The 26,160-nt window shown below is 38.9% G+C and overlaps 1 protein-coding gene and 1 long non-coding RNA gene across 4 annotated transcripts in view; one reads left to right on the forward strand and one right to left on the reverse strand.

Moving 5' to 3' along the window:
• The window catches only part of LOC130604148 (uncharacterized), a 47,781-nt gene that overhangs the window by 1,517 nt on the left and 20,104 nt on the right, over window positions 1-26,160 (forward strand). The window contains exons 2-4 of one of the 3 annotated variants that reach the window (XR_008973380.1): window positions 2,831-2,905; window positions 6,614-6,731; window positions 10,582-10,715. This is a non-coding gene — a long non-coding RNA (uncharacterized LOC130604148). Of the gene's footprint in view, window positions 1-2,830; window positions 2,906-6,613; window positions 6,732-7,672; window positions 7,877-10,581; window positions 10,716-26,160 lie in introns of those variants that run through there. The other 2 variants (XR_008973379.1, XR_008973381.1) reach the window with 2 other exon arrangements.
• Window positions 1,354-26,160, reverse strand: part of PITPNC1 (phosphatidylinositol transfer protein cytoplasmic 1) — a 77,217-nt gene continuing 52,410 nt past the window's right edge. The window contains exons 6-10 of the mRNA XM_057418505.1: window positions 16,991-17,086; window positions 8,304-8,459; window positions 7,500-7,563; window positions 4,331-4,449; window positions 1,354-1,496 (exon numbers count right to left, since the gene is read on the reverse strand). Coding sequence (XP_057274488.1) covers window positions 1,491-1,496; window positions 4,331-4,449; window positions 7,500-7,563; window positions 8,304-8,459; window positions 16,991-17,086 — 441 coding nt within the window. The 3' untranslated portion in view covers window positions 1,354-1,490. The remainder of the gene's footprint in view (window positions 1,497-4,330; window positions 4,450-7,499; window positions 7,564-8,303; window positions 8,460-16,990; window positions 17,087-26,160) is intronic.

Here is a 26,160-nt window from a genome sequence, read left to right on the forward strand (position 1 = left end):
GCCAGAAAGGAAGGTCTCTCACTGAGCCTAGGAGGAGACCATTTATTTTTCTCCTCTTTCCACAGTCTTCTCCACTGGAAACATCTTTTCTACATTTTAATTCCTGAGACTTGAAGACCAGGAAGGGTACTTCTGTTTCCTTAATGTCACCCTACACAGAAGTGAGCAGCCCCACAACTCATTTGCTTTTCAAAGACTGATGTTCACCCCTCCCCCTGGATGATGACAAAGCCTGGGAACAGCTTTCTGTTGGCTGTTTAGGAAAGATGGGAGGCAGAAAAGAAAAAGGAGTCTCATGTTTTCTTTCCTTTACATTCAAGGTCTTAACAGCGTAACTACCACTTATCTTCCAGTGAGGAAAAGACAGAATTCATTGGGTTTGCTTCTCAACTGGCTCAATTTAGCTGCTTTTTTTGCAATCTTACACATGGAACACAACTGATGAATGCCAAGAGGGGTTTAAAAGATCACAAAAGGACAGGGGAGAGCTATTAAAATACATTATCTACAAGAAATAGGTGGTTTCTTTTACAAATTATGTGCAAGATAGAAATAGTTCAATGGCCTCAAAGTCAGTATAATTAATTACAATTGGGGCTTCAATACAGTGATATTTTAGGTTTGAAAAATTTTCTTTGTTAACTAGGCCCCAAATCCTGAGTCATATTAAGCAAAATGTGAATCTTGAGTGATTGGTGTTGGTGTTCAAGTGCAATGAGTTACAGGTCAAAGGTTTATGAATACACCAAAGCCTGAGAGCAGGAAGGATTTTAAAATCAGCTATCAAAGAAGAAAATGGGAGGGTTTTTTTTCCTGTTAACCCTGCATTCGAGTTGGCACTAATTTGCCACAGAAGTCCTTGGCAGCTTTACTAAATATCTACTCCTAATTGTAAATGCTATGACCTAGATGAGGATTTGCAGGTAGAATACTGCTACAGAAAGATTTCTTTTAGTTTACAGCGTTCCCCTCAGACTATGTCACTGTATGTCAGGACGATGCACCAGATGGCTTGAAGCACTACTTTAGGAATATATAGACTACGTTCTTGTGCATGCACTTCTCTGAAAGTTTTAAGGATCAAGTCTGAGGAAAGAAGTAATCTTTCCACACCAGAAAGATTATTTTAAGCAAAAAAAAAGAAACAACAAACCACCATGACCTTTGTAGAAACTGAGTTACATCACTCTTGCTGTGGTAGACATGGCTTATCAGAAGGAAACATGCTAGGTGAATTTAAAGGTTCTTTTTCGCTGGGTCTGGAAGAGTGAGTGTTTCTGGAGCAGACTTTTTCCGAGGCCGCTCTCTGGAAACTGTTAGGAATTCAGGAGCATCTGTGGAGAGAGGAGTTGATGGAGCACTAGATGGAGCACTGCGGGTTGAAGAAGGCATGGAAGTGTTAGAGATAGATATTGCAGGTGGGAAAATCCCAATCTTCTTGTTGGTGGCTTCCTGAGTTGCTCGTTCAAACTCTCGGACTTCATCCATTGTCATGTCTTCAACAAGAAGGAAAGAAAAACAAAGGCATATTAGAATAATCTCAAATGATTGTTTCATTAACTCAGTTAAATTACTGCCATCCAAATTGTCATCAGGGAATGACTGCTTATCATGCATATAATTACACGATTCTCCACATGAACGCCTTCCTATGGTAACACATTGATCAGAGCACAATCAGTGGCAAATGTAAAGGAAACAAAGTTAAGTGCATTAATCACATACTAATGGCTCTCCTTCTACCTGGGTCTGAACTGAATAAAGATTGCTACCTCTGTAATTGCTGGAAAACTCAAGCTATTTCACAGGCAGTTAGAGAACACATTTAGATACACAGCAGGTAGAATTTTTCAGAACTTCCAACAAAATAAAACTGATCAGGGTTTTGTTCTTTTCATTTAAATGATGAGCATGAATGGGTAAAGGGTTGTCATCGGGGTGTTCATCTGCTGTACTTCCCAAGGGAGGAAAACTTCTCTCTCCCTCCATGCGCAGCTTCCACTGACTTCCAGCTGCATGCATATAGCTGAGGCTTGTTTGCTTTTCTACTAACAAAACCTAAATAATTCCCTCACACTTGATAAAGCCAAAACATGCTTGCCAACTTTTCCATCCAGAACCTGTACTTAAACATATATGGCCAACTAACAAATCCACTGCTTAACTCCCTGCAAGATAGAGGCAAGATGAGATATGAGGTTAAAGCCACTTTGCAAGAGGAAGTCTTGTCATTGATACCGAGAAAACTCCAGGAACAAACTGTCACGCAGGTGACAAAGGTGTCACAGTGCTGTGGAAACCCACAAGAGGGCAGAGCGCTCCCAGCATGGATGGGCTCTGAGCTGAGCCCTGCAAAACTTTGGGAAAATCCCAGACGAATGACATCTGGTATAAACCTGAAACCTGCTGCTTCACGTCTACCCTGCCTGCAAGGTGTCCACTGAGCCAACTGAAATTAATTTGAGGTTTTTCACTGACCATCATATTAAATTTGTACATTTGAAGTATTGCATTAAATCATTTTATAGATTTTTTTTTTCTTTTTTTTTTTTTTTTTTTTTTTACCTCTGAAAGCTCCAAAACCCAGAAACAACCCCATTAGCATTTCAATCAGTTAAAAGTTCTAAGCCACAGGCCTGGCAATGGTGCTTAACATATATATGCCAAAATCCTATACTTTCCATACATCGACACTTTAATATTAGCCAGTTGCATGCATCTGTAGCCTTGGCTGCAAATGTTCTATAGAAACAGCTTTATGTTGCATTATAAGATCATACTAATCAATAAAAGCACGCATACTGCCAGTTGCCTTCTCTCTTCCCTGCAGACAACATTCCAGGGACCTTTCCAGCCTACGTTGCCAGTTATTAGGTGGGAGGATGAAGCTATTTTCAAATCTGAGGTAAGCGGTTGAAATAAACAGATGGTCTCAAGAGTATCTGTACCTACTTGTGTTGGAGATAGACTTCAACCTGTTTGCCTGATACACATTTTGTTTCACACCCTGTACCAATGTGTGTAGTGTTTCTGAACTCAAAGGGTTTTAAAGCACCCTCACATCAAAGGGAGCCCATCCATTCATTTCAGCTGTTTTCAATCCAGGACTTCTGTACAGTCTGAAATTGTCTTGGACAAATGAACAAGGTAAGGAAGATTTCTCAGTCTACCTGCCATTTAAGTGAAGCCTGATTAAAGTCTTGCTAAGTGGCAGCCTGCAAGACTGTTCACTGTAAATTCAGACATGAAATACTGTCCCTTCAGCTGACATTTGCTTTTTAGAGTATACTTGCTTTAAATTCCCTTCTGTTCTGACATACAGTCAAGGAAAACAAGACTTTACCATGAGCTAAGAAGGCTCAGACTTTCTTTTTCTTTTCATTAACGACAAACTCTGTTCTGACCTCAATGGCACCTTTTCCACATGGGAACTAAGGATGAATGTCAGACTTCATTCAACGCCAAATTCTGAAGTGTAGAGCCAAAGGCAGAACCGATTCTCAATTTACTGCTCAGCTAAGGAGTTAACTTGATGTTCACAGAGCTGCAGCATTTCAAACACAAAAATTACCTTCTGGTTTTCACTTGGACAACATTTTCTCCAGCTGGTGAGCATTTTTACTGAGCAAAAACAAAGGAAAGACTTTAAGCCCTTCAGGCCTTGCCCCACACTTGTAACATGAGTAAAACCATCAGTGAGTTCTACAGCGCAGTTAGTAGAAATGAAGGAATAATAACATTTCAAAAGCAAGTATCACTCATGTCACTTATTTTTTCTATTTGTAATAGCAATAATTTCTGATTCTAGGCTGCTGCTTGAGGTGCCCAAATTATGAATTTCAATACTTAATGAATTTTCCAGAATCTGAATCAAAGAATCTACATAGAAACCGGCCCTTCTCCACAAACTGCTGTTACATACTGCTGAAAAAGATCTTAATCAATGACAACTTTAAAAGTAGTTTGACAACAGAGAAAAAATTCATTAGCTTTTTTTTTCCCTAGTAAAGCAAATCATTTTGTCAGTTCCATAGAAATTTTCCACTCCCCATGTTCCTGGCTTTTTGACTGAAGCAATCTGAACTCCTGCATTTTATAACTATTCAAATAGTAGAAAATAAAACTTGTCTTTAACTTCCTCTTCGTGCATCCAATGGAAATTTAAGCATTGTGTTTTCCTGGAAATCCACTTCATGGAGAAAGATTCTCTTCCTACTGAAGCAAAACCTCCCCCAGATTCCACTGACTGGTCAGCAAGATCAGACGGTTGCTCTGATCTGTGCAGGTGTATTTGCTGAGGATGTGCAATATGTTTTAAAAACGGACATACTCTTGCTTTGGCATGGCTCTCTATTTCATCCACAGTAGATGAATGTTGGTTGCAAACTTTAATGTTGGTTTTTTCATGCATGTTTTTCTCGTATTCTCGAACATCATCCATAGTCATATCTGTAAAAAGTTCAAAATTGTTGGCATTTTCCATTGATTCAGTGCAAACTTCATTTTTTTTTCTTAAGGAGAAGGTTCTAGGAATAGTCTTTGAGCAGAAGCCAAAAACGGATTAAAAAAAAAGAGCATGGAGCAACTAGCTTTATGAAAATTGACTCATAAAGGTAGTTATATCAGCCAAGGAAGGTATAAGAAGGTTAAGTCAAAGGGAGTCAGAGAACAGGAAGGAGTGGAAACTGTTTAGGAGTATCCGTGTAACACAAAGTAGGCAGAAAGTATTGATGTGCAGGCCCTGGCAAAGGCCAAGATCTTCTAAAAAGATTTTAGAAGATCCCTTGGAATAAAGGATAGGGACAGAAATATTGTAAATATTTACTTACCTTTCCAGGCACTTTCAGAAAGATTTTGTTATTTTTGCATAGTACATCTCATAACCAGCAAACATTCTTACAGTTAGAGCACATGTCAGCTTAGATTCCAGAAACTAACAATTATGCAGGTAAGTGAATGAATAGTGAATATGTGAATAGTTTTGTAGTCTCAAGCAATTGAATAAACTAAAAGAATTAGAAATATTCTACAAATCAGGCTGATTCTAGGGGTAGGATCATTTATCACTGTCTAGGCATGCCTGGTGTTGTCAAAGTAGCACATAACCTGTTAGGTGCCTGCTATGTAACTCCAGGCAAGCATTACAGGTTTTAGAAGATTTATCATAAACCACACTTCCAGTAAACCAATGAAGAAACCAGTTCATTGACTTGGGACCTTACTCTGATGAGTATTCCCATGCTTTCAATAAATCTACCTGAGAGTAAGGTGTAAGTGAACATGAAGGCTGTAAGGATTTTGCTCTGTTCTTTATAACAGTTTGATAACTTCAGAGCTTCATGAAAATAGCCATCAACTTTTTACTCACAAAGCCTAACTGGCATTTTATTAGCATGAGAAACTTGCAAATGTGCTCCCCTTTTGGTAATGTACATGGTGGTTTTGTTCTTGAGGCTGTAATTTTTCTCAAGTTTATTATGTGCCACTTGGATTTGTGAATTCTTGTATCACACCACTCCTTGTTATGTGAGATGAGGCTCTTGCTGCATTTTATGAGACAGCTTTTAAGCAAAGATATAACTTCAGCTGTTACATTAGTAGTGCAATGCAGTACTTCATCAGTGAAAATGAAATGCAGTCTAGAATTGTGATAAAAAGTAAACATAGAATAACTCAAAATCCTACTCCTTTAGTCTTTCACTGTTATCTGGAATGAAAAACAAGCTCATGAGCCATGCTAAGCATGCACTTTGCCAAGCAGAGAACATGCTCTTCATTTGTAAATAATGCTGTGAAAAGAAATATTCTTAATAATAAAGCTAAGTACAGTTTAGTAAATGTAACGACATGACACATTCATACTTACAGTATCAGTAATCAGTCAGTAATATCCATAACATAACATTTTCTTTAATAACTGATTTTATGACACGATAATTCGATTCTGCTTTACTGACTATCATCATCTTTAAGTCTTTCTCAAACTTTTCTTTTAAAAGCTGATAACAGACACACTGATGACATACAGATGCTTTAAAAATTCTGTGTTTTTAAAACCTCTCCCTACGCACACAAACCACAAGAGCTGTTAAACTGAACTGGGCGGATACAACTTGGATCTCACTCATTTTGGATAATGAAATACTCACTTTCTAGTCAGCAAGTCTTACCAAGTGCTATACTTCAGAGGAATGCAGTGGCAGAAGGGCTGCACACAGCAGAGTTACTTAAACTAACTTCCTGCACTTTCTATTATAAATCTTGCTATGTTCTTAAGCCTTTATTCATTTTTTTTTTAGTTAGACCAGATTTTTTAGGTTTTGCACTTAGCCTGACAATTAAGTTCCAAAAGTACACTACATTATTTAGGAAAAAGACTCACCATTACAGAAATCCGTGACATAATTGTGTATCACAACATTCCATTTGGGGAAAGAGTATTTTTGTCAGGGTGCATTCAGATTTAAGATGGGAAAATCTGTGGTTAATGGTTTTGTGGCTAAAGCTGTTCCATATGTTTAACTTCATGATTACTCACTTGTTATCATCAGTAACTCTGCTAAAGTACACATGACTCTTTGCTTCCCATTAACATTTCTTTATATCTTGCTAGACTCTGATGTAAAACTGTGCAGATTTCTGAATACACTGGAGATGTGTGTGTTTGCACCAGCCCATGGAATGCCCATGAGGGTGTTTCCTGAAGCTTAAGGAGGGTCTGAATAAGTGTTGTAAATATATTCCCCAGTTGTAAAGTATGTTACAAGAGTATCTTAGAAACGGTTCTACAAGTATCTATGGTTATGGACACATCTTACTGACAATACATGGAAAAAGTACAAACCCTTTGAGCTTATTTTCTGCAGAGTAATTGGCTCTTTGATATTCAGATTACTCTGTACTATTGGAAGGGCCTGTTCCTACAGCTGGGGCATGGACTTAACACAGTTTTTGCATGCAGCTGCTGCTGAACCAGACCCAGGAGGCTACACAATGTTTATATCCCTTTTTCAGAAAGGACTTTGAGCTCCATCTTTTCTTTACTGCAATCCACATTAACAGGTTAAAACTTTCCTAAAAAGCTGAAACTGTGTTGGATGAGAGGCCTCAGGAGCTTGCTGCATGGAAATGACTGCAGGTTAATGCAGTCTTAATAAGAAGCTTTACTCCAACCTGCATGCGGTTCTCCATGTAGATGACTCTTGGTAGGGCAGCTTCTACCTGCCTCCAATGCAGGGTGATGAGCCTGATGTCTGTCTGGTGAGCGATGTAATGGTGTCCCTGTGTGCTGCCTGCCTACCATGCAGCCTACTTTTGTTAGAAAAACCTGCTGTGAATGAGCTCCCTGTGTTCCACAGAAGCTGCACATAGTTCTCTCTCTTTCACGAACAACTTATATTAGAACCTGATGATCCACGAAAGTAAACAGAAATCTTTTGTGAGCTGACATTAGCTTTGCATCAGGCCTTTTAAATGGGCTGGTTTTGGAGCATACTTACCGTACCACTCATCAACCCAGGCAAATGCCTGCCGGTGACCAATCAATAGTATATCTCTGACGACCTGTGGAACAAGGGAAAGGTTAAATACCTCTGCAGCAACTACACAGAAAAGTGTTAGAGAAGTAACACTTGTCTTTCAACATGACTGAAAGTGAAAAATATTCTGTCAGTTTTATGTCTAAGGAGACGTGTCCTAGAGAGTCAGACATACTGCCTCTGAAGGTCTTGTGGCCCAACCTCCCACCTCAAGTGGATCTATTGCCCACACTGGATCACATCAGTGTGGCTGTGACCTGCATGGGAGACCATTTGGGAATGTGTTCAGCATTTATTAATCTTTGGACAATTAGACCTTCTGGGACTCTTCCTTTTTCCTTGTTAGTTTTTTAAACAAGGATAAAACACATTTATCTGTGGATAAACAGAATAGTTCTAATACTCTGACAAATACTATCATTTGGCTGTTATGCCATTCATCCATTAGTTTTTTTAGTAGATTGATTGGAAAACTTTCCCACTACCTGTTTGTAAGAAATTCTGCACATCGCTGCTACATGTACTCACATGTATTCACAAATGCTTCAGCTCATGCATTTACTACAGTATTGAATATATTGATAGTTTTTCTCAACCTTAGAACTCTCTGGCTCTGCTCCAGATCTTCCAGCCCCTGGAGAGAGTTCTGAGTGCAGATTCAGCTGAGCTCCCCAGCTTTTACACAGTCATAGTTACATTCCTGTGCAGGGCAGTACTCAAGTTCTGCTTATGTGAAGGATAAGAAACAGCTTGTGTTTCACTGACCTTGTGTACAAATTGCTCTACTCTGGTTTGAAGCCCCCAGACTTCAAATTTCACAGTCACAAGCTTGTAGGAACACATGATGGGCTGATGTGTCTCTCTCCAGCCTTCTTTTAACTGGCCTCTCCCAGTCTTCTGTGACTTGAAATATTTAGGATCCTGCAAAACAAAGAAAACACACTGGGAAATGCAGGAGAGGAAGTCCTGTTTGTTAATGCGTGAAAGTAAATGTTTTGATAAGACATAAAATATTACAACGTGCTAATAAACATCATGAAAAAGTAACATGAAACTGACTTAAATAAGTACCAGAATACACTAAAATCCAATCTGTCTTTTAGTCCAGCAGCCAGTGAATCGATGGCAGCATATTCTTGGAGATGCCTTGACAATCCTATCATCTAGGGCATTTTCTGCTATAGGAAAATAGATTATTGCAAGTAATTACAACACAGTGCAATCCAAATGTTATTTATGGCCTTTGGAAAAGAACCAAACCCATGGCTTCTTCAGAGCTGCTTTCCCACTGCTCCCTCAGGATGACTTACTAGTACTGTCTACCCATGTCCTTCTTGCTGAAATCATGTCCAATTGGTCACACAGACACTGATGTGACCCTCACAATGCCATTTTCAATGTTAAATATTTTGTATATCCAGGTGGGCAGCTAAGTATTAAACTCCTTCAATTCAGCCACCCCTGGTTACAAGTGAGTTACAGACAAAACACTAAAGAATTGAACTCTGTCTCTCTTTTAAAAAATAGAAAATCAAATAAATTGGTGTGGAAATTACAAAAGCAAGACCAAAAATCCAATAATGGTATTAGTTAATCATACAGTTTTATCTGTCAAAGAGTAATTTTCCTTATTGGTATAATTCCATTTCACTTTATGTCCAATCCTGACAATTACATCTTGTAAATAGAAATAATTTACAGTTAAGCATTGATTTTCAAAGCTTAAAAATAATGTACTTCTAGTTAATTCATAGTGGAGCTTCTAAAATCTCTCTTCAAGAGTAACCACCCATGCTTGCCTGTGCTGTCTTCCCCAAAGCTGAGATTTGGGAAGATCTTTTGAATCCATCCTTTGTTATAAAAGCAAAACATTAAACATGTATTTACACATGTGCTTAAATTATGAATTAAATGGAAAACAATCAGGAGAAAAACTAACAAAAAATTGATACAACTATTCCGATCTTAATTTTCTTTCATTCATTGTGAGCTTATATATCATTCAGCATTCCTTTTTCTAATGTTCAGCTATCTCCTGACTCAGCTTCTGATTTTATCCATAAACTGAAGCTCTATTATTAAAGCCTCTCTACAAAGCTCTAATGAGGTGATAGTCTTGCTGCTCTGTGAAAGTCATTGCTTTTATTGCTGACATACTCTTTTCTAAATAGAAACTTGAAGCTTGCAGCATAATAAGGTTCCAATGTTAAATCACGATGAGAAACAATTCAGTGTCATCATTTATCAGAGCAATATACCACTGTACATCACAGCTCATAGTCTCATGCTGTTGCCAATCTTCTCACTCAATACAACTTGACCTCAGACTGATCTAGATGTTTTTTGCTTGAATTCATCAATGTAATAAAAATAAGAAAAGCAAAAAAGAGAAGAACTAAGATGTAATATTCAGCAAGATGTAAAATTCTAGTAGATTGTTCTGTAAATAAAGAAATAACTACAGGAAATATGATTTCAAATATTCCTGCAAAATATTCCAGTGTTAAATAAGCATTTCTAGAAAGGGAACCAGTTTAATGTAAGGAAGGGTCTGCTGTTTCTGACATACACATACGGTGCTAGTCTGATGGAGCCAGTGTCTTGATGAAGCCTTTTGGATATGCACATCAGTAATACTGAGCGTTACACTTCACAGCCCTTCAGTGATAACCACATCTGTAATGGAATAACTTCAGTGCAGTCCAAAGGGATTTACTGCAATGATTTTGAATCAGTATCAACTATTCAGAAGTCACAAATAAAAATCAACTAACAAAAGCTACGCTGCATGACTGCCCAGTCCTGCATGGAACTTGTGTCTCAAACTGCCAGAACCCCCTGGATGCTGTGAAAGTGTTTTGCTTTGGTTTGGCTTTGCAATGTCCAGCCCAGTGGACAAGAGGGTTCTTAAATTGGTGTCCCACAAATAATCCACCTAATGCAATACAATTTATCCACCACACCACTCCTAGCTGCAGATTCCTTTAATGGCACCCAGGGATGGCACCTTTGTTTCCCTTAATCACATCCCTTTCTCTTGGAGGACATGATGTTTAGTCACAAATTGGCTGGACAGTTCCAAGCAGAGAGCCAGGCAATGATGGACAGCATGGGCAACTTGTATCCAATAGCTTTTATGGAAATTCCTGCCTTTTTGAAAACATTAACTGATGAATGGAAGCCAGGAAACAGAAAGAATTCAGAGGAATGGATGAAGATGTTAAAGATTTTACTGAGTGCTTGATCAGGCAAGCTAAAACTCGAAGACTCTGTATAAGCTCAGTCAGATTTAGGATACAAGTAGTAGGTCATAAGATACACAGCAACATTAAACAAAGTGAATTTGAGAACCAAATCCCTGGGCCATCAATTCAAAGGGTGTCGAAGGTGAGAACTTTGGCATGAAAGCCACAACCCAGACCAATTCATGTGCCTGACTCACGACTTCAGATTGCCAGGTTCAGACTCCCAGCCTGGAGTCCTTCCTGCAATCAGTATGTAAGGTCCTTCTAAAAAAAAATAATTAATTAGGAGGATAATTTTCTATTAAATACAAGTAGAAATAGCTCTGGTACACAGCACTGCTGCTCCTCCTGCCTCTCATGCTGTAGCTCACTGATTAGGTCAGTCAGAACAAATTAGACTCATGGGCCACGCTCACATCTCTGCAAGTCCCAGGAGGAAGTGCTGAGCACCTGCCTGTACCAGACCATGGCCATTCCTTGTTCCTCCTTTGAAAGGCACGGCAATTTCCCAAACAGATACCAGAGGCATGAGGCTGCAGTGAAGCAGCAAGTTCTACAGGCAGGAATTGTGGCACATGTGCTTGAAACACTTCTGTCCGTGACTAGAAACTGGGAGAGCTAATCTTTGCTCTGACCCCCTTTTTATATTGTTATTTACATCATTAATCGTGTGTGCCTTATTTTTGCTTCAGCCACCCATGCCTTCCTTTCTAGAGGAGCCATCAGCCAAAGAATACTGCCTCTATTCACTGTTCCCCCTTAATTTATCTACTGGCAGAATCCTCAATCCATTTTAAATGTAATGGCATAGCTAAAATCTTTTTGTTTAAATAACCTTCTCGTCCTTTTATCAGACACAATTTATTAGGAAAGCCCATCTGGCAAATCCTTTTGCAGAGGAGCAAAACCTACTCTGTATTTGCAATACATTATTGCCAGGTGCAGAGTGATTTAAAAATAGCTCTTCTGCTAACAAAGCAGAAACAACATGACCCGTGAGCTGGGCTTATTTGAGAGTAAAATGTAAAATTATAATGAAATAAAACAAAAGCCCTGCTGTGATGGATAGGGTTTTAAACACAGCACTCTCCCAGTGTTTCTTAGGCCATGTATGGTTGGTCCTGGCTCAACAGCTTATTATTTAGCATTTATTTACTTAACTTTCCCCATGGACCACAGACGTTACAGGCATCGGCGTGGAACTGCAACCTCCTTTCCAGGAGGGAACACCACTGTATTGACAATATAGCACTGGGCTGTTGCAATGCCTTTTCAGATTTTATTCTGAAATATTATGTTTAACTTAAAGTTAAATAATAAGATACATTTGTGGTTTACAGAAACCTTCCAAATCTGAATAGGCATCCTTTCCCTGAGCTTCACCATGGGATCAGCAGGAGTTGCAAATGCCATACTCTTGTGCAGCTGTCAACACCTACTTTGTCTGTATGCCGGAAGCCAGCGTGGAACATCTTGTTACCTTGTCACTGATCTGTCTCAAAAATTTCTTACTGTTTGTACAGCCATTATAGCATGGAAAGAGATCCCTACGGTGAATGTGCTCTCCAGAGGTGAAGGTGCAATATGCGTATGCCATGCATGCTGTTCTCTTACTGGAGGCACTCAGATCTAAAGCAGATTCTTCCTCTCTTCCTTCCTTTTAATGCATGGATTAGTTTTTTCAGCCCCTACTGCAATATGTTCCACCACTGTGCTTATGTCAATACTTACATGTGGTCTGGCCTTTCACCATCAGCTGTAGCTGCTAGGGCTTGGATTTCAGCTTAGCGAGGGCTCTGGAAAGATTTGTTGATGTAAAAATGCTACTACTATAGACATATACGTGGAGCCATTTTTAAAAGACTTTCTTTCCCCCCCTCTTCTTGAATTTCCAATAGAATGTATTTTCTGGAAGAGACAGCTAAATACTTCAGAACTGTAAATACTGGGACAGTCCTGAGGTGTTAAGATATGATAATGCAGCCAGGCTTTACATAAGCTCACAAATGAAGTTAGTCAGAAGGAAAGGGAAATTTTCATCTCTTTTTGCCATGCCCTGTTCTGATCCTCTGTACCAACATGTTGTACACGTTCACTGGGGGGCCGAGGCAGCTGTGTTATCTCAAACATAATTCTCGGGCTCTGTAATGTGATAGAGGTTTTGTTATTCTGAAAGCACCTGGACAGTAGTAAGCTGGACCTATTACAGTGCAGCTGTGTTAAAGTAAAAGCAGCCAGAAGAAGAAAAACTGCAGCAGCTGCATGAAGTCTTTCTGTGTGGAGGTAACTTAAAAAGTTTATTCCATTTGTCCAACTCTCAACTGCTTTGTTATAAACAGGAAATGAAACACTGTTAATTTTGACAACTTGAATATGTTGGAAAAGAACATTTTGCTCAGTAGCTCCCATCTACAGTAGATGTTTCATTTCAGTGAATGATTCACTTGAGGCCCTCACTCTTCAGCATAGCTCAGTTTTATTCTTTTCTATAACTCAGATAAATATGTATGTCTATATGGGGAATACATGATGGCTGGTGATACATATTCATTGAGGGTAAAGTCGCAAGGAAATGAATTTACAAAATGTGCAACTACTCTTACCTGTAGGCTTGCACATTCTTTATATAGATACAGAAAATTCTGTATTTGATGTAATACACACATTCAGATTTGGACACATATGTGAGTCCTTACAGAAAAACAGGCAAACTTGTTAGCCTAGATTCAAGCTTTCTCCATTTGGGAACTCACATTTTAAACTTTTGAAGTTTAAGGATTTTTAGGCCCATGCTAGTAAAAAAACCCTGCTTTATTTAAGATATGGCAGCATTGTGGGGTGTTCTCGTGGCTACTGCACAATGAAGGTTGTAGATGGTCATTAAGTCAAAATTCAGTCATCTGCTTTGGGAGGCCCAAGACTGCTGCACTTACATCCCCTCCAGGCTTCTGCAAGGACAACTTTTTGGACACCAGAAACCCGTACACCTCCATGGAGGACAGACTTGGACTCGGTGTATGTTTGTAATAGCTACAAATTGTCTCTGATTCACTATTTACTTGGTGATTTAAGTCCTTCTCTGCACACACTGACAGATAAGCTCTCCATTCTGAAGGGAATTCAAATCACTTGCAGGCCTCTGGACACGAGATCACCCAGCATTATTGGCAGAGGTCCCTCCTCAGTGAAACAACAGCTCTCCTGAAGCCTCCAGCTAACTATATTTTTCCTTTTCCGTTTTAGTTAATACTTGGAGAGAAAAAGCAGATATGCACAGATCTGAATTCAATCATTTTCCCTTCAACCACCATGACATTTTCGTGGAACACTTCTCCTTTCTCAGCAGCACCAGCACAAGTCAAAATGAGCTGTGCAATTCAAATGGAGTATACATTTATGTATGATGTTTTATACATGTTGCCTTTTTATGCATGAATCATTATTACGTAAGTTACAATGGAAGGTAGAATATAGATATGTTTATAGGATTCATGTCAGGGCAAGTGAAAAGCCATGTTTTAGAACCCAGGTGCTAGGAAGAAGAGATGGGTTGCTTCACTCTGTATGGAGTTTGTTGCTGTGGGTTCCTTGGGTATCTCCTGAACCCTCCCGTGGTTGCTGCACTATTATCACCTCTATTGATGATACTGATATTGCACAATCGCATCTTCCATTTATAGAAATGAGAAAAACAACACTAAAGCTGCCCAAGCTCATTCTGGTACAATCAATGTTATTTGATACAGTAGCCCAAAGAAAGGTCACAGCCAAATTGTAGGAAGGGGCTGAAAAACTTAGGTTTTTGGCCCAAACAGCCTGTGAAGGGTAACTGAGCACTTCAAAGTTCAAAATAATGGAAATCACAAATACTAGCTTAACTGCAACTATGCAATTAGTGCTGTCTGATCATATCAGCAATCACCCATCTACAAGCAGTTGAAGCAGTGTGTGAAAGGTTTAAATTATTTGTTACCCCTTTAATATACAGTAATGAAACTAAATAAGGAAATTTGCTGTTAAAAATGACATATATTTTTAATTGAAGAGGGATGCACTTTCATCAGGATATAAAAGAAATTTAAAGCTCATGTCTAGAAACTGCCACATATGCTGACCCTGATCCAGAACTCACTTAACTGTAATCATGTAGAAGCTCCACTGAGCTGAAGAGATTACTAACATGCCTGAAGTTAAAATCATTCTCAGTGGTCTTTCCAGACGGGAGTCAGAACACTACCCTGCGGGATCTAATTCTTAAATCACTTTTAATCTCTAATCTTAGTATCACTTCAGCTAAATGAACTAAAAGCAGCCAAATTATTATTAGAACTAAAATGCCTTTCAAAAGCTTTCAGTAAATGGGTTTTAGTTATCTCTAAAACTGCTATTTGGAAAACACAGACCATTCCTCATTTACACAAACTTACTTTTTATCCTGTTCTGATTGAAGACAGACAGAAATTACATTTACAACATTAAAAATCTTTTTATAGTCCCTAAATGATGTATGAGGCTTCATGAGAAATGGGAATTTGGCTTCACATTCATCATACGGTAGCATAAAACCCCATAGCTGGTAAATTTTGGAAGATACTTAATTCAACTATTTTTAATTCAGTGTCAGTTACAGTATGTGCACAGTTAAATGCTAAGGTGTTCTTACTATTTTGTACGAATTCTGAAACAGAATTTGGTAGGCACAAACACATCATCCATCAGTACAGAAAAAAACAACAGATGCTGGGCTATTTTTGTTGTTTAAACCCATGTAAAATTCCATTTTGCTTGGAATCAGGTCTCTAGTGTCTGAAATAACAACACAAAGACTGAAATTCTTTCTTGCTTAACATGAGGTTGGTTTCCTCTATCATAAGAGTAACCATGTGGAAATTATACTTAATAGTTGGCTATTAAAAATGGGAAGGAAAGCTGAAAAGGTGTTAAACCTCCATGTTTACCATTTCTGGAAGTGCACACATCGACATGGAAAATCTGACATGATTTCTTTAAAGCCCAGTGAAATGCTGACCCATTCAATAGCAGCAGTCATTCCTAAATGGAACCAGGAGACTATGGAGTTCAGATAAGATGATGGGACCAATAAGCTGTTTCATGAGGTGTTATACAATTTTAGTACTAACCAGATGGGTTTCATTATCTAAGGGAACTAATAAAATTACTTTTCATTCTACTGTAGACCCAATTTGGTTTTATGACCCATACATAAAATTTGAAATAGGATCTATAAATGGAAGATAACAAGTACCCGACTTTTTTAGTCTGAAAATCATGTCTCCTATGGTATAGAAATAAATTCATTGGCAAGTCTTCATTTTCTGCCCTAAAAATGATTATGTAGTCTCGTTTTGTATAGTCAAACAGCTGCCATACTCATTGCCAGCTATGAATATACACTTGGCTCCAGAGGAAAATCATATCTCCAGAATTAAATGCAAGCAGAGATCTGATCTTTCCTCTCTAGCTACTTGTTGTGAACCATCATTTTTCAAGTCTGAGGTTACTGAGGCCTCATCTTCATTTGCATGATGGCTGCTGATTTCAAACCAGTGAATTGCACTGACCTAAAAGAAGAGTGCTCTTTAGAGATGTGAGCCATCAAATATACATGGAGTGATTTCCAAGGGAATTCTAAGGGAACGAATGTGTCTGCTGCCATTGATGCTTCCTGGCAGATTCACTGCAGCATGTAGTCTACTTCAGTCCTTCTTGGTCTTGTGTCATGGTCACCAATGAGTTACCTTGTGCATCAACCCTGTCCTCATCTGTCCTTTGCCTGGGCTCAGACACTTCACACGACTTGTTCATCATGGCGAGATGCAAGTAAGGATGACAGGAACATTTAATACCCCTCAGACCTGCAAACACTTAACTGAGCTTCATGATTCAAAGAAAAGTCTTTTTCTACTTTGAATGAATTCAGATGAACATCAAAGATCTGGTACAGGATATGTTCCGATAAGGGTATGAAAGCATTTCAAAAGGTTGGAGGAACCATCTGCAAAAGGAAGTGTCAGGCAATCTAGATAAGGAGGTTGCTATCGGCTTCCCCTCAAATTGAAAGCTTCTTAAATACTACTGACCAGCAAGATTTCATACAAAAAAACCCTTTGATTTGATTACTATCAAGGCTTTCCTGCAGCCTCTTACATTCCCTTCTTCACCAATTCAAACCAAGTTGTCTCTTACCTCTGATTCCTTGTAATAGCGCTCGGGAATTTCATCACTGGCAATATCAATAAAGCAGACTTCTCTCTCCAGGTCTTTAGCTTCTTTGTCAAAAATCTGCAAGAGTTAAAGAGACTCAGCACTGTTCAGAACATCACCCTTACAAAATCCACCTGGAATAACCGTTACAAGCAATTTCAATGACTTGTGCAACATAATGTATTTTTGGCTTGCATCTGAACATCTTCTGATGTAAGATACCAAAGTTTTTGCAGGGACACAGTCACGTTCTCTAGCAGATGTCAAAGGGAAGAAAATCGGTGTTCTCAAGATCATACATAAACAAGGTGTTCCTAAGCAAAATTTATGACAGTTCGAATGAATTATCCCACAGACTTTTTCAGGAACAATCCACTATGTCAGATCAACAGAGGACTGTTAGACGTTAACACATCGTGTTCAGCACTTACTGCTCACACTGCAGGTCTTCCTTGTACTTTTTGGAAGGGAGACTTTGGTTACAAATAGTAAAGTCAACATCTAGGATGGGGTTTATTGTGTTCTCTACTCTTTGAGCTGGATTCCATTACTGTGTAAAAAACTTAAGTTTCTGGACTCTGGCTGTTTCTAACCTTTTCACTCTAGGGACAAGAATGAAATGCAGGTATTTTGTGTGAACAACTCAGGCTAAGGTGCTGTTATACTGAGAATCAAAAGTCTGGTTGAACTGTCCTCAGTGGAAGCTGGAAACTTCCATCCATTTGAGCACACTCAGAGCTTATTTTCATCTCAGTCCTTTAGGAGCTGGTTTTGAACCTCAAGTCTCTTGTTTTTGCAAGGCAAACGACGGCTATATTTGAAATGCAGGTCATTTGCATCTGTGCCTGTGCCCAGAATTTAACGATTGAGGCATCTTGGTGACCCATGTGACTGATCCTATCCCTGCAATATAATTCTACTTGTGATTCTGGGACTTGGAAATAGTGGCTAGCTAAAAGGCTATCATGAACCATCAAATTCAGGGAAGCTCTGCAGACACTGTCAAGATCAGTAACAAGCCAAGGATGTGTTTTTCCCTTTGGGGCACAGTGTTCTATAGCGAATGTTTCCAGGAAGCATAAATACTGTTTTCTTTTTTTGTTGTTGTTAAATAAATGCAGTGAACGCTCTGTTAATTTCACTTCATCCTAAAGGAACAGTTAAAAAAACAAAATGCCAGCGACTATTCAGTAACAAGAATGCTACTTTAGTGGTTCTGGAAGATGCGGTTACCCATTTAAAGCATTCAAAGTGAGCAATGAACTATGATGAACCAGTTTACCAGCTGGTAAGGAGAACGTTGCTCAGGAAATATACGAAAAGCTGAAGTTTGACTCTACCATTTTAACTTGTCTTGGTCATTAACAGCACTGGAATAAAATAAGCAATGCTGAATGCTTTGTGAACTGGATATAAAATGTTAATGTGTCTGAAACTGCAGAAGAACGAAACAAAGGGAAACTCCAGTCTGCTTTTATCTGTGTACTTATTTTCCTTCTCCAGTCCTTGTTTTGCAAAACATGGTGATTATTTGAACAAATGTGAGCTGAGGGGGCCTTTCCCCATCATGCCCTTTCTTGGAATACATTTTTTAAATAGCTGTTGTGTTTGATATGTATAATACAGGTTGCTTTTTACAAGCTTCCCTGCTTGCTTTTCTCCTAAGCAAATTCAGATATACAGAGCAGTCCCTTGATGAAATCAGCTGAGCTATTTCTGGAACAAGATGCTTTCACTATAATCTCTGAGCTTTAAATAAAATAATGGAGAATTCTCTTAAATGGCCATTACCAGGTCAACTGAGGCCCTGAATCAGTCAGTGTATGGTTTAAGTACAAACCTCATGAATTTAAGCACACACAAATCTGCACATTTGCAAGGACCTAAATTGGAACTATTACCCAATATCTTATCTGAAAAAAATGTGCCCTGCTCTGTCACAGGCTTGATCCACATATTGCACCTCTAAGTAATATAGTTTTACATTCTTTTTCTCTTTCAAATGCTTTGCTAGAAGTGGGGATGACAGATGCCTTTGCCAATCTGTCAAAAACAGGAGGAATTTTTCAAGCATTTCAACTGTGCCTTATTTGCTGCTTCAGCTACCTCTGACCATTTCCTCCATTCCAGAAGTTTGCTGAATGACATTGTTGCTTCCCTTTACTGGCACAAGTTGCTGTCTAATCATTTATGCTTTTCCCCTTCTTAGATTGTCCTCACAGCATTTGCAGATAGGGATTTAATCTTCTCATTCTATCAGCAGCAGAAAGTAAGAAGTCATTAGAGAACAAGACTGATTTCTTTCCTAGCTCTAATTCTCTTATTTCCTCTCCTAACCCCATAATCTGCGATTGCCTCAAAACCTGTAGGAAGGATGGGTTTATAGTGTTTGTGATCAAAGAGACTAAAATTTAGAAGTTTTAAAGGAAGAGATTAAAGGCCACAAAAAGAAGCATAAGGCTCCCAATCTGTGCAACTGTATTCACAAATGTGCAGAAAATGAATGGTGAGAACAATCTGTATCCTTAAGAAGATGATGTAGAAAGGCAGAATATTAAATATTATTTTGGAAAGAGCTGGACAGGCTTTACAGTTGGAAGCCAAGTAATTAATTGATATTGAAATACACAATCAAATGGAAAACAAAGAGTAATATTCAGGCTGGAGAGTCCTTTCTGCATCAGAGTTTGGCTTTTCTTAGGGGTGGGGTTTGTGACAGGTTTTTTACAACAGACAAACATTTATACACTTTCCAAGAGGACTGAAACCTCATCATTATGTAGACTAACTCACCCACAGGAAAAGTGGAAAAAAGATTTCAGTTGGGTCATCGTTACGATTGTCAGTAGTGTCTTTTGGGGAAAATTTTCAGACTCTGGCAGATGATTCCAGTGCCTCAGGAAAGGAAGATCACAGAGGATACTGCAGCAATCCAAGTGCTGCTGTATTTAGAATTCTTTCCTTCATTTTCCTCATGACCTACAATGACATATCCTAGCACATTGTTAGAGACTTGACTTTTCTTTGTAGCCACAGCCAGAATGGAAAGTCAGGTTATGAGATGACAGTAAGTCAACAACAAATTTAGTATCTTTTTCTACAAGCTCCTTTCCCATTTTTCTTCTTTTATCTTCAGGCTAAGTTGCTGGCTTCACCCTTGTTCAGATGTAGCTAATCCCAAATGTAACTTTTATAGCAAATCCCCATAGCCAACCTGGTTTGGATAGAAATGGGTATAAAGTCAGACCCTGCTGAGTCCATTCTCCTATGCTAGTAGGACTCTGAGGGTCAGATCAGTGCTTGTTTGCCTTGGCTTTGTTTCATAATATATGAATGTATCTTGTGATGTTTCTTTCCTGTCATCAAGAGCAGAATATATATGGATTCATCATTTGTAGGATGGTTTAAATCTAGATTTAATAGTATGAAAAATTTAGAGGTGCAATTGCAGTAAGGCCTGCAAGAATAGTTTTTTTTTCCCTATTAAAAAGGTACAAAACCTGCTCTCCACCTTGAAATTCTAATCCCCTTAAATTGCCTTCGTCAGAACTACTGGCTAGTCTCCAGTTTTGTATTACAGCATCCTTTAGCAGGTTGTGTCATCTGCTCCACTTTAACTCTCATTTTCCTGGAGGAAAATTTGGTCTAGAATAAAAGGCCACCTCCTCAGAAATTAAACTCTGGAGTTTTATTCAGTGTGTAACTTTTCACTAAGTCATGTTCCAACCTCCTTACCCCCAAAGTCCATTAATTTGCTTTGGAGATTTACTTGGGCAAAGATTACAGGAATTGCCCAATTTCAAACCTGTTCACTGGCTAAAACTATTCATGTGGACATACATAACGGGGAGCAGTTTGATGGAAAGAGTCTGAATCCCTCCCTGGGAGCAGTAAACGTGGCTCACTGATCAGCATGGGAATATCACTGCTGCAGAGAGGAAGAGCAGCCACATCTTTATCAGCAGCCTTGTTGCCTGCTCTCTTTTTTCTCTATGTCACGACTCCTCTATTATTCTATCTCTCACAAAATATCTCGCTTAGATTTGTACTTTCTGAAGAGAGAACTGTATTTTCATGTAATTACGTCAAAGTAGCTCCAAGGCCATAACGGACTGGGAATATTAACTGGGATTAGGTTTTTTAAAGCCGCATCCATTTCAAGTGTTACAGTTACTAATTCACTTCAGTCGTTCAGTTAGAAAAATCAAATAGGAGAGGCACAACCATATTACTTGCTCACATTCTGTCAGTATGGGCCTTATCTTAGTTTTGCAGTAGCCATACGTGTTAGGGACTCACTATTTGTAATGATATTCACCAAAAGGAGAGCTCTTGGCACAGAAGGAACTTTCAGCTAACCTCACCATTTATTTGTCTGTACCCTTTGAAACTTCTTAGAGGGGGAAAAGCCTCACAAAATCAAGATTTTTCATTGCAAATCATGAAGCAAACAGATACTGAACAGCATCATACAGTAAAAGTCCAGGTGCAAATAAAATCATCCCTAAAACTGAACCTTGATTTTGACATAATTGCAGTGGTGCCTGGCAGTCCTTTAGCCAATTTACACCATGATATCCTGTAGCGCGATGAGGCCAAGCCAGGGCACAGCTGACTCCATTGCAGCTGACAATAGTTTTTTTATGGCAATTTCCTTAAATAGGGAATTTACATTTAATTTACATGTTCTATATTAAGTTCATTACAACCTAGCTCTGTGTTACCAAGATAGGAGACAAAAGTAGGGGGATAAACCACCCTAAAACCAGCAGCACTAAAAATGGCTTTTCTTCTTAGCTGGCCGTATCTAAAATTGATCTCACTTTTGTCAAATATTTCCCAATCAGAATACACACTTCAGAAATACAGATTAAGGATGAAGCACGATGAGCAATCACTACTGTGTACATGGTCACTTGTGGGGCTGCAGAATGAGAACTCCCTGGCAAGAAAGGATTTTCTAACTTTAACTGATGGCATTGCAATTTACTTAGGTTGTGTATTAAATAGCATCTGCTATCAGCTTTGGTGTGCTCAAGCTATTAATGTGTCAGATGATACTGGTGTTAATTTATAACTATAGGGAATACAGAACTACCTCCTGGTTTCATTTGACAGTGGTCATTCAAAACTATATTACCTTTGAAAGGCAATAAACATGCTGATAATCTATTTTTCTCTTGATGGAGAAAGAATTAGTGCTGCAGCTCTTATGACTCTATCAGCATTACTGCGACATACTCTTATGAGAACTTGCCCAATGAGACTTGTAATTTGTCATCTTGAAATGCAACTTTGCCTCAGAATCCTTACATTGCCCTTAAGAATAATGTTATTCTTGCTAATAAATATCATGGTCCTTTAGGAAAAAGAAAGACTACGTTACTGTAAGGTCTTGCATGTTATTCCTTAATACTCAAGATCTAACCATTGAGTTTTCCAGAGCAAAATGTTACGCTGCAAAGAACAAGGCACTGTTTTGCACACACTGAATTTCCATTATTGACAACTACTGGATTATTTTTACAAGCTGTACTTTACTTTCCCCAGATGGTATCAGATGGCAAAAATTCACTGCCCAAATATCAGCAGAAATTAATTCTGTGACTAAAAAACAAACAATAAAAAAACCCCCAACAAACCCCAGTCAAACATAACGATCCTTCTGCAACAAACAGCAAAACTGACACGTGTCTGAAAGCCAGGGATTTGCTTGAACCTTGACAGCATGTCTGCCTTCACCAGGCAGTAACGGTCACAGGACTAGACTGTGGCATGCAAGAACAGACACGGAGCTGCAGCACGTGAGATCACTGTGCATTGATTACAGCATCTAGAGCCATGTGGTGGATCCTCTGTAATCAACAAAGCCCAAGCTGGTGCATTCCCCATTAAAATTAAAAACAAAATGTATGTCTGTAGTTTGTCTGTGTATGCTGAAACGGTAAGAGAGATGCGAGAAAAGTGAGAGCAATACACCGTTATGATGAAATTATACATAAATACTGACCATTCAAGAAATTGTTTAATCATATCTGTCCAAATAGAATAAAAAAAGGGGGTTTTATGTGCTCATGAAAACCACAGACTAACCATTTCTTCACAACCAACCAGTAACTTACACCACTCCTGCCTGTCACTTCTAACCATTTCATTATTATACCTTAAGAACTCTTTTCTATTTAACTTATGGTTTTAACATTCAAAATACAGACTTTGTGCATCTAGATTCAAATTCCCTATTTGCTCATTTTCCTTCCGGGCAAAAAAGTGTGCACTGAGTGATTAATGGGCACTCTTCTAGCTTGTCTGTGCTCACTGCTGCTGGCTGTTGTAGGACCCGCACTTCCCTCTTCCAGCAGGTTCTGCTGCCACCCTGCCTTACATAAGCAGCTGAAGATGCAGGAGGGAAGCAGCATTTTCACGTACTCCACAGATACCACCTACAGTGTCATTTACATTTTACAAAGCATTCTAAGTTTTAGAAAGTCCATTCTGTAATTTAAAATAAAAGTAAAATAAAAATAAAATTTCTCTTTAAAATAAGAAGTTTACTTTTAAAAAGACCATTTAGAGGAAACCCTGAATGACCCCAACTCACTGGTCTGGTTTCTAGCACTACTAATGAAGCTATAAAGCTTCAAGGTAGCAGTGACAATATTTGATGTACTAACATGTTCACCCAACAATGACTCTGTTTGTCTAAGGAAAATCTGCCACGTGAGCTTCTAGATATGATACAGCAACATCAGCTGTGCTGGAGCACTACAAATCACAACTGGATGGATTTATGGTGCTGCACTATCACCATCTACACAATGTTTTATCTAAATACAGGGGTTTATTTTCCGTTTTTCTTTCTGGCAAGGTTTACATTTGTGCAAATCAAGTGCAAACTTGAACAGATTGGAACAACAGTGCTTTAAGCACATTTAAAATAGGTTAAAATGATGACAAAGCTGGAGACATGGAAAAATGAAGTTCCAAAGCAGGTACCATTATCTTGCACTAGTTCCTTCTATGATGACAACTGGCAAGAAAAATCAGGAGGACTTTTGCATCAAGATATATTGCAGTAATTAGGTAGAATTTTACCAGACAGTGCAACATGTTAAATAAAATAATTCTAATGGCACAGCAGCCTGCTAAATGACAACAGGAACCCAAGAGCATTTATATTGCTTTCTTCCACTAAGCAATCGAATTAGTTTTAGTATCCTTAGATCTAATTATTGCTTTTCACAATCAGTATCTAATCTATTACCTAGGATGGAAATGAAGAACAGACCAAGGATTTCAAAAAAACCTGTACGATCTCAAAAATGTATCTAGAAACAGCTGAGAAATACAGAAATGTAGAAATCTCTAGGAATGAATGCTGTGATTCCTGTTGTTTTCTGACCACAAAAACACAGTGAAATTTAATCTAAACTTGTATGATACAAAGGTGAAATACTCTGCATTTTCTTAAGTGGGATTTAAGCTTACACACTGAGAAACAGAAACCAGACCAACCGAGTCCTAGGTGTTTGGTTTAATAGAAATCTCTCCACAGGCTCAATCACATCCCTCCATATTTACCAACCTTCCAGCATTTTGGGGCTGTATCAGCCACATCACTGGATCAACAGCAAAAAATGTCTATCTTCCACTGGTTTATTGTGTTCATACTAGTGAATAGCCCAGCTCTCAGAAGGACATGGAAATCAGGGCTGGAGTGCAGCCCTCTTCTCTTTTTCCTTCTTAGTTCAAGTAAGGGTCAAATTAAATCTGTTAATCTTAGTAAATACTTGCCTAGTCTCTGTGACTCAGGTACTGCAATGTAAAGGTAATACAGTATTACCCCACTGACACTCTGGTAAAAATTACATTTGAAGAGCTGGATTCAAGCAGAGTAGAGATTCTTTGATTTACATCATCTGGGTATCCTACCTCTGTGTTACGTTCATCTTAAATTCACTGGCAGGGTACTTGAGTACTAATCGGGGCTTGAGTCATAATATTTTAGCCACAAAATAAGTACCCTCAGTTCTTCCTCTGTTAGGCATCAGTACAGAATGTGTCTTCTCACTGCTGGTATTATAATGTACCAGAAAACTAGTCTGTACCTCCCAAAAGCAAAGGTGTGGGCTTGCTCTAAATTAAAGTGCTGCCAAAACCCAAAAGTGAACATTAACAAGTGCACAAATTACATAATGCTCATCTAGTTGGAAATGTAATGCCCTCCTTTCCTCCCCCCCCCTCCCCTCTGGCTTAGACTAGCAGTGACTGAAAGTTGTTGGTATCTGGTGGCTAATACCTGATCTCTGTCATGTTCCCATTGGGAAAGTAGCTGTATGCCAAAAGCATTATTCAAAATTATACCTTGTTCTTTTACATGTAATTACTCTGCCATAAGCAGTGCACAGCTGTCAGCCCCATTAGTACACCAGCCCAGGGCGGGTGGGGAAGCGCACCTCCCATATAGAGAGCAGCACACTTCCACCTCTGCAAGGCTGCTGGAGGGACACCCCTGGAAACCGAACAGCTCAGTGTTGCGCATCCCTTAAGATATGCTTTTCTGCCTTCTTCTTTCTCCAGAATGAGTTCAAAGACTCCTCCTTTAGGTCTCTGGGTTACATTTTAACCTGCATTTCATACCTGTGAGAAACTTCTTAAGTCTGCAGCAAACAACTGTTTAAAGCATACCACAATGAAACATGTAGAAATGTATTTGTGTATTAATCTGAGGGCTGAATCTCTACATGCCTGGCTTTACTGAATGTTACTCTTTTCTTGCAAGTTGTACGACTTTGCTTTGCTCCCTGTCAAGGCCACAAAGTCAGAGTGATCTCCTGCCTTCTATCCCTGCGCATCTCCCCATCAGCAGCTGCTGGCTACTCACTCCCACCCTTCCTCTAGAGAGGATTCTGCATGGTTAATTACCCTTTCCATCTCTAAGCTCTAACTCTGAGGACATCTTAACTTTTGGTAAGTGGTTGCCAAAAGCATCACTTCAGTAGTCTAGCCATTGTTCCCTTGAAGTTGTTTACTGAGGTCTCTCATCTCTATTGTTTAGCTTCCTGTTTGCTCTTCCTAACAGCCTTTGAATTCAACCCCCTTTACTCAGAGAGAATAATGTGAACAGATAATGTGAAATGCAACTGCACCCC

The sequence above is a fragment of the Pezoporus wallicus genome, unplaced genomic scaffold, assembly GCF_028554395.1.
Source record: "Pezoporus wallicus isolate ANWC-B61680 ecotype Strahan unplaced genomic scaffold, APGP_CSIRO_Pwel_v1 contig_3710, whole genome shotgun sequence".
In the NCBI taxonomy this organism is placed as follows: Eukaryota; Metazoa; Chordata; class Aves; order Psittaciformes; family Psittacidae; genus Pezoporus; species Pezoporus wallicus.